The following is a 13480-nucleotide window of genomic DNA, read 5'->3' on the forward strand; positions in this document are numbered from 1 at the left end:
TCCTAAGGATAGTGAGGGAGTGTAGGAAGAAGGGAGAAGCAATCAAGAAACAATAGTTCAGGGCTCCCCTGGTGGCGCAGTGGTTGAGAGTCCGCCTGCCGATGCAGGGGACACGGGTTCGTGCCCCGGTCTGGGAAGATCCCACATGCTGCGGAGCAACTAAGCCTGTACACCACAACTACTGAAGCCCATGTGCCTAGAGCCCGTGCTCCGCAACGGGAGAGGTCACAACAGTGAGAGGCCCGCGTACCGCAAGAGGTCACAACAGTGAGAGGCCCGCGTACCGCAAAAAAAAGAAACAATAGTTCAGTGATTAAAAAACAGAGTCCTAGTTCCTCCTCAAGGAATATATATGTGGGGCTACATCCCACAGGCCTACGAGGCCTGTACCTGTTCAGCTTCCAGACCTGAGAAAGAGCCCAGAGTCGGCCACAGAGACATCAATGGTTTAATGGATGGGGGAGCTTACAGTTCTAGAGCGAGGCCCTGGAGCGACTCCCCCCCTGGGCGTGCTGGACTTGGCGGAAGTCGACGCTCTGGAGGTGGGGGGGTGGGCGGGGGAGGTTGCCAGCTAGAGGGGGAATTGATGAGTCAGATTGGCTCATCGGTTACCAGGGAAACCAGCAGAGGGGCACGCCCCTCACCGCCCCTTTGATAAGAACAATCATTAGCTGGGGTTTGGAGCAAGTAGGAAGGTCAGTCCTGTGAGCAGCGTGTAGCACTGGTCGAGCAGAGGATGGACAGAGAGCAAGAGAACAGCCACCTTGAGTGGCCTGACCGTACACAGTTTCTCCCCGAAGAGCAAACCTGGGGAAGTTTTAAGCTAAGAGTACATGCATGTTCATGTAGCGGCTTGGGTATTGGAGAGAGTCCAAGCTTTACTTGATTGAAGTCACGAGGGTCAGAAGATGTCAACATCATCATTAACCTTAGGTTCCTGTTGATCTAGTGGTTGAGCACCTGAGGGGGGCTTAAATTCTGCAAAATGGCTCAAGAAAGTGCTTCAGGCCAGTCTTTACCAAAGAAGCAGAACTGGGAGTCTGGATAACAGGTCATTTGTTATCTTTGCTATTGTTACTTCTCTTGCCTGATAACAGTTTGATCTTTTTTTCCCTTAAGATCATTATTACTGAGAACTGTTTAAGGGCAAACTCTTAAATGTTCTCATCAGAAGAAAAAAAAAATGGAAACGTGTTGACATATGTGAACTAGACTTATTGTAGTGACCATTTCACAATATATACAAATATCGAATCATCATGCCGTCAGTTTTATTGGATTATAGTTGATTTACAATGCTGTGTTAGTTTCAGGTGTACAGCAAAGAGATTCAGTTATACACATACATATACTCATTCTTTTTCAGATTCTTTTCTCATATAGGTTATCACAGAATGTTGAGTAGAGTTCCCTGTGCTCTACAGTAGGTCTTTGTTGGTTTCCAATCGTTAGGTTGTACACTTGAAACTAATATGTTATATGTCAAATATATCAATTAAAAAAAGGGTCGAGAGGGAGTTGAGGTCCTGGGGGGAGGTGATGGAGCTGCGGTGAAGGGGTCTGCCCTGGTGGGAGTGAGGCCCTGGCGGAGGCGAGGGCGTGGGGGAGGGTAGACTATAGTGCAAAGGTTAAGTCCTGGGGGTGAGGCCGCGCGGGGAGGGGCAGAGCAGCCCTGCTGGAGGGGACCTGGACCCCATTCCTTTCAGGATGCCATGAGCTGGGTGTGGCAGCTGGGACTCCCAGGGGACAAGAGCTGGGGAAAATCTGAGAGGTGTGGTTAGCTTTGTAGTCCGGTCCCAGGTGAATACTACCCTACTGGGCAGCTCACTGCCCCACCTAATTGAGGGCAGAAATAGGTTTGACACTGATTCCAACTCCACTTCCAAAGGAGATAAAATCACCCCAGTGGGTGGACACTTGACACATCAAGGATGAACTATGGGTAAGGCCTCAGCCCCACCTGTGCCTCACCCCGAGCCCCTCCTCTCCCCCCAGCACCCCCCAGGCCCACCTGTCCTGGGGTCCGCTCCTGGGAACAGGGACGTGGCAGGCTGACCCTCTTCCTACACTTCCACAGGTGCGGCTGTCAGATGGGCCTTTTTTTTTTTTTTTGGCCGTACGCGGGCCTCTGATGTGGCCTCTCCCCTTGCGGAGCACAGGCTCCGGACGTGCAGGCTCAGCGGCCCAGCCGCTCCGCGGCATGTGGGATCTTCCCAGACCGGGGCACGAACCCGTGTCCCCTGCATCGGCAGGTGGACTCTCAACCACTGCGCCACCAGGGAAGCCCAGATGGGCCTCTAATATCCAGAAAGGCCAGGAATCCACGTCAAGTGGCCCAGGCACTCTCGTGCACGCACACACACACACACACGCACGTGCACACACTGACATGCCCACACACGCACGCTCTCACACACTGGTCCGGGGCCTCTGGAAGTCTAAGCATATAGGCTGCTGTCCTAGACTGTGAGGCTTCTTCCTTCTCACCATTGCTCATTTTGTTTTAGGAAAGGGGCGACTGAGAACCATAGCAGAACAGAGCTGACCAGAGAAGCGTTTGTCTGGTGGGTGGCCCAGCGTGGCCTGATTGCCCCTCCTCTGCAGACCCACGCAGAGCTGTGGGAGTGGGAGAGACCCAAGTCCCTCGCCCTGTCCCTTGCCTCGGCTCCCGCAGATGGGCCAGTGGTGGTGGCTCCTGTGAGCCCTGGACTCCCTCAGGTACCCCACCAGGAAGTGCCCAGACCCCCTTGGGCTCTTGGCTCCCCTGTACCCACCGACCAGATTAGAAGCAGCAAGAGGTGAGGGCGAACTTCCATCTCGTGTCTCACCCCGATGTGCTCTGCCTCGGGGTAAGAGCGGAACCCTAACTCACCACACAGAGTGCAGGATGGGGACGGCTGCCCCCTTAGAGCACCAGGATTCTCTCCAGGGAAAGGGGCTCCTGACTCCTTTTTTGCCTTTTAGCTCTAATCTGCCTGGCTGACCGCATCAGACACGGGGACAGGGTGCTGGTTTTGGAGCACACACAGAAGCACAGGGGCAGGTGACAGCTTTTCCCCTGCCACTACCTGCCCAAGGCATGCCAGGCCCGGAAGACTCTTGGGCAAGCCACAGGACAAAATGAAGACATTCTGAAAAGGCTTCAAGGACAAGGGACCTGGGTGTGGCCCAAAGGATGGGGTGAACGGCAGGGGGCCCCACTGCTGGAGGGTACCCCCAGTCCACACCCAGGCCTTTCCCTGAGCTCTTTTTCAGTGCCGGGACCTCTCCACCCCCCAGAAAACCAAGGCTGGCGTACTGTGGGCTGAAGGCAGTGGGGCTCTTGTCAAGAGGGGACACGGCCTCAAAAGGGCTCCGCTGGCACGGCCCGCTCCCCTCCAGAGGTCCAATGAGCTGCTTGGGCTCCTGGAGGCTGCTAGCAACGTCCCAGGGCGAGCCTACCACGCACGCTGGCTGAAGCACAGACTGCAGAGTACTTTTTCAGGTGGAGTGTTGGGGGACCTGGGAGCAGGGGACACTCAGAAACCAGGGTGTGTCCAACACAGTCTGCAACAATGATGACGGCAAGGCCAGGCGCCACCCCTGTGCTGCCCCACGGGCACGCAGGCCCTGCAGCGAGAAGGGGCTGCTTCCCAGGCAGGGCGGAGCAGAAAGAATGACACCACACGGGCCCAAGGATAACTTAGTTTATGGGTCAAGCCAAATGCAATGCAAAGTTGTTTTCGTTATTTTTTTTTTTAACCAAAATAAATAAATCAGATCTGTCCCTGTGACAGGTCAGGGGAGCTGGCCCCCGGCCTAGTGCTGCCCCTCACTCCTGGCCCTCCTCTCCCCTTCGGACCAGCTTTGGCACAGCAGAGGGAAGGATGCTTCGGAGTCTCCATCGTGTAGAAGGAAAGAGAAAAGGAGGTGGAACTGGAGGTTAAGGGAGGGCAGGACCCAGATGAGCAGCCTGCGCCTCGGCCCGAGAGCCCCGAGTGGCGCTTCCCGCCACGCACACCCCACGGGCCCGGGTGCCACCCAGCTCCAGGTGGGTGGAGTGTGCACGGCCCGGGACCCTCTCGAGGGGAGGAAGTGGACGCCGAGGAGAGCGGACCCGCCCTCTCTGTGCAGGTCAGTCTCGGGCCGTCTCCCACCAGCCAGCCCGCGGCAGTGCCCTCTGCTCACTGCACGGCGAGGGTCCTGACAGAGCCCTCCCACCCCACAAAGCCTCTGACCGTGGTGGCTCCTCTGAGGGGTCTGGGGCTCAGCCTGAGGAGGGGAAGCCACCCTGCTGGGTGACAGGGACCGCCAGCACAAGGGTGTGCCACATGAGGCGGGCCCTGGGGGTGATCCGGGGGTGAGGGCAGATGTGACCCTCCCAGGACTCCTGCGGGGGCTGCCTCTCCTCCCCCCCGCTCTCCACTGCCTCCATGAAGGCTGCTCAGCTGGACAGAAGTCACAGAGCCTGGGGAGCACCTGGCCTGGGGGCAGCCGAGCACGTGGGGGAGCAGCTTAATTCCTAAGTGAGCGAGGAGGGGGTGTGTGTGGTGCAGGGACGGGCGGAGGCGCGGGCAGCGCGGAGCACTATTCTGTAGTGGAGAAGCGAGGGGCGGTCGTGAGGCGGAGCCCAGGCGGCATCTACGAGAACTTCTTGAAGGCGTCCAGGTCGAAGGCCGTGTCCAGGAGGCGCTGCAGCTCCGTGAGGTGGGTCTTCTTGTTGCCGGTGGCTGGAGCCGCTGCTGGGTCCCGGCCGGCGTACCTGAGGGGAGCGACAGTGCGCGGTGATGGCGAAGGCCCCCGAGGGGCGCGGGCCCCCTTGCCCTCCCCGGGCCCCAGCCGACTGCCCGCGACCTTACCACACAGGCTTGGCGCGGTTGATGGTGGTCCGCAGCCTGGGCTTCACGTAGTCGTAGTAGCCTTGGTTCTTGTGCTCCTCCTGGCACCAGGCCAGCTCAGCGCTGGGGTACTTCTGCACCTCCTGCAGCAGGAGGTCGAAGGGGAAGGGCGACAGCTGGGGAGAGAGAGAGGAGCTCCTGTCAGGAGAAGGTGCTCAGGGTACTGGGCGAGGCTGGTGTCCTAGAGGGGCTGGCGTCCCAGGTGAGGAGCTCAGTGACCCCTAAAGGATGTTCTGGAAGCTCTGGGAGAGCTCTGGGGTCCAGACACCCAGAGGAGGAACGCCAGGACCGGCCTGGGCACCACCTGCCCTCACCTGCTCGATCCTCGTGACGGCCACCTGCTCTGCCATATCCCGCGCTTTGCGCTCTCGGGTAAGATCATAGTACACTTTGCCGGTACAGAAGAGAAGTCTCTTGACGTTTTCTGGGTTTTGGGCTGCAGGGCCATCTTCTGGGATCACCCGCTGGAAGTGGGTACCTACAAGAGAATCCCCACAGCTGGGGCTCTGCTCAGGACTTGGCTGAGGGTGTCCAGGGCCCTCCCTCCACGAGGTGGGGCTGTGCCACAACTGACACCAGAACATTTAGTTTCTGAGGGTTGGGCTCTCCCCCGCTCGCCAGCCTGTGACGCCTTTGCATTAACGCACACTGAGAGAGCCTGACAGGCCCAGGGGCAAGGCCAGCCTTGAGGAGCAAGGGACATCAGTTCATTCTTCAGAACGGCCTACCTCAGACTTCAGGGACAACCAGGTCTAGAAGACCATTCCATGAGCACTCTGCTCAGACTCCTCACAAGCTTACAAATACTAAAACCTGCCACACTGGAAACTAGAGCAAATACTCAGATGCTCACGGCCGGGCCCATTCCCCTGCGAACGAGGCCGACTTCAGGAAGCTGCATTCAAAGTGAGGGGTTCCCTGAAGGACACATAAGCAACATGCTCACATTCACGTACACACGCGAATGCTAGGATTAGAAGGACACTACCTTCACGTGAGAAAGGCCAGATATGAGAGACCCACCGTGAACATCATACTCAATGGCGAAAGACTCAAAGCATTTTCCTAAGACACAAACAAGGCAAGGATGTCCGTTCTCACCACTTCTATTCAGCATAGCACTGGAATTTCTAGCCAGAGCAATTAGGGAAAAAAAAAAAAAAAAAAAAGAACTAAGAAGTATCTAAATTGGAAAGGAACAAATAAAATTATCTGTTTGTTTTACACGTAGAAAACCCTAAAGATTCCACATACAAAAAAACCCTGTTAGAACAAATAAATGAATTCAGCAAAGTTACAGGATAGAAAATCAACACTCAGAATTCAGTTGTATTTCTATGAACAATCTGAAAGTTAAGAAAAAAAAATCCCGTTCAAGACAGCATCAAATAAATAAAATTACTTAGGAATAAACTTAACCAAGAAAATGAAAGACTTGTACACTGAAAACTATAGAACATTACTGAGACAAATTAAAGAAGATACCAATAAATGGAAAGTCATCCATGTTCATGGATTGGGAGACTTAATATTGCCATGATGTTAATATTATCAAAGCAATCTACAGATTCAATGCAATCCTTATCAAAATCCCAATGACAGGAACTTCCCTGGTGGTGCAGTGGTTAAGAATCCGCCTGCCAATGCAGGGGACGTGGGCTCGAGCCCTGGTCTGGGAAGATCCCACATGCTGTGGAGCAACTAAGCCCGTGAGCCACAACTACTAAGCCTGCGCTCTAGAGCCCGAGAGCTACAACTACTGAGCCCGCGTGCTGCAACTACGGAAGCCCATGCTCTTAGAGCCCGTGCTCCGCAACAAGAGAAGCCACCGCAATAAGAAGCCCGCTCAGCATGACGAAGAGTAGCCCCCGCTTGCCGCAATTAGAGAAAGCCCGTGTGCAGCAACAAAGACTCAACACAGCCTAAATAAATAATACATCTTAAAAAAAACCCAATGACATTTTTTCAGAAATAGAAAAGTCCACCTTAAAATTCATGGACTCCCAAAGGACCCTGAATAGCCAAAACTATCTTGAAAAAAGAAAAACAAAGCTGGAGGACTCATGCTTCCTGATTTCAAAACTTACTACAAAGCTACAAGATCAAAGTGGTACTGGCATAAAGACATATATAGACCAATGGAAGACAACAGAGAGACCAGAAATGAACCTTTGACAAGGGAACCAAGACTATTCAATGGGGAAAGGAGAGTCTCTTCAACAAATGGTGCTGGGAAAACTGGATATCCACATGCAAATGAAGCTGTACCCTTACACCATACAGACACACTAACTCAAAATGGATTAAAGACTAAACACAAGACTGAAATTATAAAACTTAGAAGAAAACATGCAGAGATTGGTTCAAGATGGAAGAGTAGGATGTGCGCTCACTCCCTCTTGTGAGAGCACCAGAATCACAACTAACTGCTGGACAATCATCGACAGGAAGACACTGGAACTCACCAAAAAAGACACCCCACATCCAAAGACAAAGGATACGCCGCAATGAGATGGTAGGAGGGTGCAGTCACAAAACAATCAAATCCCACAACCGCTGGGTAGGTGACTCACAAACTGGAGAACACTTATACCACAGAAGTCCACCCACTGCAGTGAAGGTTCTGAGCCCCACGTCAGGCTTCCCAACCTCGGGGCCTGGCAACGGGAGGAGGAATTCCCAGAGAATCAGACTTTGAAGGCTAGTGGGATTTGACTGCAGGACTTCGACAGGACTGGGGGAAACAGAGACTCCACTCTTGGAGGGCACACACAAAGTAGTGTGCGCACTGGGACCCAGGGGAAGGAGGAGTGACCCCATAGAAGACTGAACCAGACCTACCTGCCAGTGTTGGAGAGTCTCCTGCAGAGGCGGGGGGTAGCTGTGGCTCACTGCAGGGACAAGGACACTGGCAGCAGAAGTTCTGGGAAGTGCTCCCTGGCATGAGCCCTCCCAGAGTCTGCCATTAGCCCCACCAAAGAGTCTGTAGGTACCAGTGCTGGGTCACCTCAGGACAAACAACCAACAGGGAGGGAACTCAGACCCGCCTATCAGCAGATAAGTGGATTAAAGTTTTACTGAGCTCTGCCCACCAGAGCAACACCCAACTCTACCCACCACCAGCCCCTCGCATCAGGAGACCTGCACAACAGCATTCACATTATAGGGGTCCCAGAAGGAGAAGAGAGAGAGAAAGGACCCGAGAAAATATTTGAAGAGATTATAGTCAAAAACTTCCCTAACATGGGAACGGAAATAGCCACCCAAGTCCAAGAAGCACAGAGAGGCCCAGGCAGGATAAACCCAAGGAGAAACACGTCGAGACACATAGTAATCAAAAACTAAAGACAAAGAAAAAATTACTGAAAGCAACAAGGGAAAACAACAAAAAACATACAAGGGAACTCCCATAAGGTTAACAGCTGATTTCTCAGCAGACACTCTACAAGCCAGAAGGGAGTGGCATGATATATTTAAAGCGATGAAGGGGAAGAACTTACAACCAAGATTACTCTACCCGGCAAGGATCTTATTCAGATTCGATGGAGAAATCAAAAGCTTTACAGACAAGCAAAAGCTGTGAGAATTCAGCACCAACAAACCAGCTCTACAACAAATGCTAAAGGAACTTCTCTGAGTGGGAAACACAAGAGAAGAAAAGGACCTACAAAAATAAACCCATAACAAGAAAATGGTAATAGGAACATACATATCGATAATTACCTTACACATGAATGGATTAAATACTCCAACCAAAAGACACAGGCTTTTAGACATATGCTGTGTAAAAGAGACCCACTTCAGACCTAGGGACACATACAGACTGAAAGTGAGGAGATAGAAAAAGATATTCCATGCAAAGGTAAATCAAAGAAAGCCAGAGTAGTAATACTCATATCAGATAAAATAGACTTTAAAATAAAGAATGTTACAAGAGACAATGAAGGACACTACATAATGATCAAGGGATCAATCCAAGAAGAAGATACAACAATTATAAATATATATGCACCCAACATAGGAGCACCTCAATACATAAGGCAACTGCTAACAGCTATAAAAGAGGAAATAGACAGTAACACAATAATAGTGGGGGACTTTAACACCTCACTTACGCCAATGGAAAGATCATCCACACAGAAAATTAATAAGGAAACACAAGCTTTAAATGACACAGTAGACCAGATAGACTTAATTGATATATATAGGACATTCCATCCAAAAACAGCAGATTACACTTTGTTCTCAAGTGCACATGGAACATTCTCCAGGACAGATCACATCTTGGGTCACAAATAAAGCCTCAGTAAATTTAGGAAAACTGAAATCATATCAAGCATCTTTTCCAGCCACAATGCTATGAGGTTAGAAATCAATTACAGGGAAAAAAATGTAAAAAACACCAACACATGGAGGCTAAACAATACATTATTAAATAACCAAGAGATCAGTGAAGAGATCAAAGAGGAAATCAAAAAATACCTAGAGACAAATTACAATGAAAACATGACGATCCAAAACCTATGGGATGCAGCAAAAGCAGTTCTGAGACGAACGTTTATAGCTATACAAGCCTACCTCAAGAAACAAGAAAAACCTCAAATAAACAATCTAACCTTACACCTAAAGGAACTAGAGAAAGAAGAACAAACAAAACCCAAAGTTAGTAGAAGAAAAGAAATCATAAAGATCAGAGCAGAAATAAATGAAATAGAAACAAAGAAAACAATAGCAAAGATCAATAAAACTAAAAACTGGTTCTTTGAGAAGATAAACAAAATTGATAAACCATTAGCCAGACTCATCAAGAAAAAGAGGGGGAGGACTCAAATCAATGAAATTAGAAATGAAAAAGGAGAATTTACAACGGACACCGCAGAAATACAAAGCATCCTAAGAGACTACTACAAGCAACTCTATGCCAATAAAATGGACAACCTGGAAGAAATGGACAAACTCTTAGAAAGGTATAACCTTCCAAGACTGAACCAGGAAGAAACAGAAAATATGAACAGACCAATCACAAGTAATGAAATTGAAACCTTGATTGAAAATCTTCCAACAAACAAAAGTCCAGGACCAGACAGATTCACAGGTGGATTCTATCAAACACTTAGAGTAGAGCTAACACCCATCCTTCTCAAACTCTTCCAAAGAATTGCAGAGGAAGGAACACTCCCAAACTCATTCTGTGAGGCCACCATCACCCTATTACCAAAAGGAGACAAATATACTACAAAAAAAGAAAATTTCAGACCAATATCACTGATGAATATAGACGCAAAAATCCTCAACAAAATACTAGCAAACAGAATCCACCAACACATTAAAAGGATCATATACCATGATCAAGTGGGATTTATCCCAGGGATGCAAGGATTCTTCAATATACGCAAATCAATCAATGTGATACACCATATTAACAAATTGAAGAATAAAAATCATATGATCTCAATAGATGCAGAAAAAAGCTTTTGACAAAATTCAACACCCACTTATGATAAAAACTCTCCAGAAAGTGGGTAGAGGGAACCTACCTCAACATAATAAAGACCATATACAACAAACCCACAGCTACATCATTCTCAATGGTGAAAAACTGAAAGCATTTCCTCTAAGATCAGGAACAAGACAAGGTTGCCCACTCTCGCCACTACTATTCAACATGGTTTTGGAAGTCCTAGCCACGGCAATCAGAGAAAAAAGAGAAATAAAAGGAATACAAATTGGAAAAGAAGAAGTAAAATTGTCACTGTTTGCAGATGATATGATACTATACATAGAGAATCCTAAAGATGCCACCAGAAAACTACTAGACCTAATCAATGAATTTGGTAAAGTTGCAGGACACAAAATTAATGCACAGAAATCTCTTGCATTCCTATACACTAACAATGAAAGATCAGAAAGAGACATTAAGGAAACAATCCCATTCACCATTGCAACAAAAATAATAAAATACCTAGGAATAAACCTACCTAAGGAGGCAAAAGACCTGTACTCAGAAACCTATAAGACACTGATGAAAGAAATCAAAGAGGACACAAAAAGATGGAGAGATATACCATGTTCTTGGATTGGAAGAATCAATATTGTGAAAATGTCCATACTACCCAAAGCAATCTACAGATTCAATGCAATCCCTATCAAATTACCAACGGCATGTTTTACAGAACTAGAAAACATGAGGCAAAAGCTTCATGACATTGGGACTTCCCTGGTGGCACAGCGGTTAAGAATCCGCCTGCCAATGCAGGTGACAGGGGTTCGATCCCTGGTCTGGAAGATCCCACATGCAGTGGACCAACTAAGCCCATGTGCCGCAACTACTGAGCCTGCGCTCTAGAGCTCGTGCGCTACAACTATTAAGCCCACGTGCCACAACTACTGAAGCCCATATACCTAGAGCCTGTGCTCAACAAGAGAAGCCACCACAATGAGAAGCCCGCGCACCACAATGAAGAGTAGTCCCCGCTCGCTGCAACTAGAGAAAGCCCACGCGCAGCAATGAAGACCCAATGCAGCCAAAAATAAATAAATTTATTAAAAAAAAAAAGCTTCCTGACATTGAATTTGGCAGTGATTTCTTAGATGTGACTCCAAAGGCACAGACAACAACAAAAAGAAGAGAAAAAGTGGACTTCATGAAAATTTAAAAATTTTGTGCATCCAAAGACAACAACACACAGGGACTTCCCTGGTGGTCCAGTGGTTAAGACTCCGCAATCCCAATGCATGGGGCACGGGTTTGATCCCTGGTTGGGGAACCAGGATTCCACATGCCGTGTGGTGCAGCAAATAAACAAACAAACAAACGAACACACAAACAGGCCTGGAAAACAAAGACTACACACAGATGGAGGAAAATAGTTGCAAGTCACATATCTGATAAGGCATCAACATCCAGTAAACAGAGAGAAATCTTACAACCCAACAACAAAACAAACAACCCAATTAAAAAATGGGCAAGGACTTGATTAAACATTTTTCCAAAGATAACATACAGATGGCCAATAAGCACATGAAAAGACGCTCAACATCACTGATCATTAGGTTAACAAAAGTCAAAACTGCAATGAGATACTACTTCATGGTCACTAGGGTGGCTATTATGAAACAAAAACAAAAACCAAGAAAACAAAAACAGAAAACAGTAGTGTTGGCAAGAATGTAGAGAAACTGGAATCCTGTGAACCAGTATGGAAAACGGTATGGTATGCCTGAAGAATTACCATATGACCCAGCAATCTGCTTCTTGGTATATACCCAAAGGAATTGAAAGCAGGGTCCTGAAGAGAGATTTGTACACCCATGTTCATAGGTGTACTAATAATTTTAGCCATTATCCCCAACGGCTAAAATGTGGAGGTAACCCAAGTGTCCACTGACAGATGAACAGATAAGCAAAAAGTGGTATAAAAATACAACAGAACATTATTCAGCCTTAGAAACGAAGGAAATTCTGACACCTGCTACAACTTGGATGAACCTTGGGTATACCGCGCTGAGTGAAATAAGCCCGTCACATAAAGACACATGCTGTGTGAGCCCCCTCACATGCAGCTCCTAGAGCAGCCAAACCCACAGAGACAGAAAGCAGAACGGTGGGTGCCAGGGGCTGCGGGAGTGGTGATGGGGGAGTTCTTCAATGGGTGCAGAGTTTCAGTTTGGGAAGATGAAGAAAGTTCTAGAGATGGACGGGGTTGATGGTTGCACAATGACGTGAACGTGTTTGTTAATGCCACTGAACTGTACACTTAAAAATGGCTAAGATGGTAAATTTTATATTATGTATATTTCACCATAATAAAAAAAAATGGGAAAAAAAACAAAGAAGGGGTTTACCTGGACCGAAGATTAAAGGGGGCTCCATGGCTGGGAGCAAGTGGGCTCCCCTGGCCCTGTAAGCCCGGGGTTGTGCGGGGCCACTGTGTGCTGTCAGCCACCTGATGTCTGATGTCCGGGGGGAAATCTCAGTGCTGTGGGCCTCACCTCACACCACTGAGCTGCCATGTTACGTGGCAGCCCCTACCCACCGGTGCTTCTCCTCTGTCCCTGGCGGTGAGCTGCCATCAGCCCCCCAGGAGCAGTGCCCAGGCAGCAGCGTGAACTCTAACCCCAGGCTCACTTCACTGCCTCTGGAAGAGTCCTGCGGGGGTGCACCCAGGCAGGGGCCACAGACCCCAGTGGGATGCGAGACATGCTGTTTGACCAATTTGCACGTGAGCTCTGACATCCAGGCTGTCGTGTTCAGTGGTCTTTACCCAACAACCAAAAAATGTGGCAAGGACCAGAGTGAGACTGACAAGGATAAGCCCCCCACAGAGTAGCAGTGAAGACCCACTCCAAATGCCCACCCCCCTCAAGCCTACCTGGAAGCATCTCATCAAAGCTGGATCTGGCCTCAGGGTGCCGCAGCAGGGACTTGGGGGTGAAGATGATTAACTGAAACACAGAAGCACAGGCTCAGGTTCTAAGGATTCCAGAAGGAGGGCCGACAGTAAGGGGCTGCCCAGGCCTCGCCTTCAGAACAGGCATCTAATGCTGCCCTCCCAGCTCTACGGTCAGGTCAGCGGGATCCGCAGGGTAGAGGTGAAGAGAAG

At 49.2% G+C, this 13480-nt stretch overlaps 1 protein-coding gene across 6 annotated transcripts in view; it reads right to left on the reverse strand.

The window, feature by feature from the left end:
* Positions 1-3671: 3671 nt before the first annotated feature.
* Positions 3672-13480, reverse strand: part of OGDH (oxoglutarate dehydrogenase) — a 75511-nt gene continuing 65702 nt past the window's right edge. For all 6 annotated transcript variants that reach the window (XM_065883872.1, XM_065883871.1, XM_065883869.1 and 3 more), the window contains 4 exons: positions 13250-13322; positions 5192-5355; positions 4839-4993; positions 3672-4741 (listed from right to left, as the gene is read on the reverse strand). In XM_065883872.1, coding sequence (XP_065739944.1) covers positions 4621-4741; positions 4839-4993; positions 5192-5355; positions 13250-13322 — 513 coding nt within the window. In that variant the 3' untranslated portion in view covers positions 3672-4620. The remainder of the gene's footprint in view (positions 4742-4838; positions 4994-5191; positions 5356-13249; positions 13323-13480) is intronic.

This window comes from Phocoena phocoena, chromosome 9 (genome assembly GCF_963924675.1).
Source record: "Phocoena phocoena chromosome 9, mPhoPho1.1, whole genome shotgun sequence".
In the NCBI taxonomy this organism is placed as follows: Eukaryota; Metazoa; Chordata; class Mammalia; order Artiodactyla; family Phocoenidae; genus Phocoena; species Phocoena phocoena.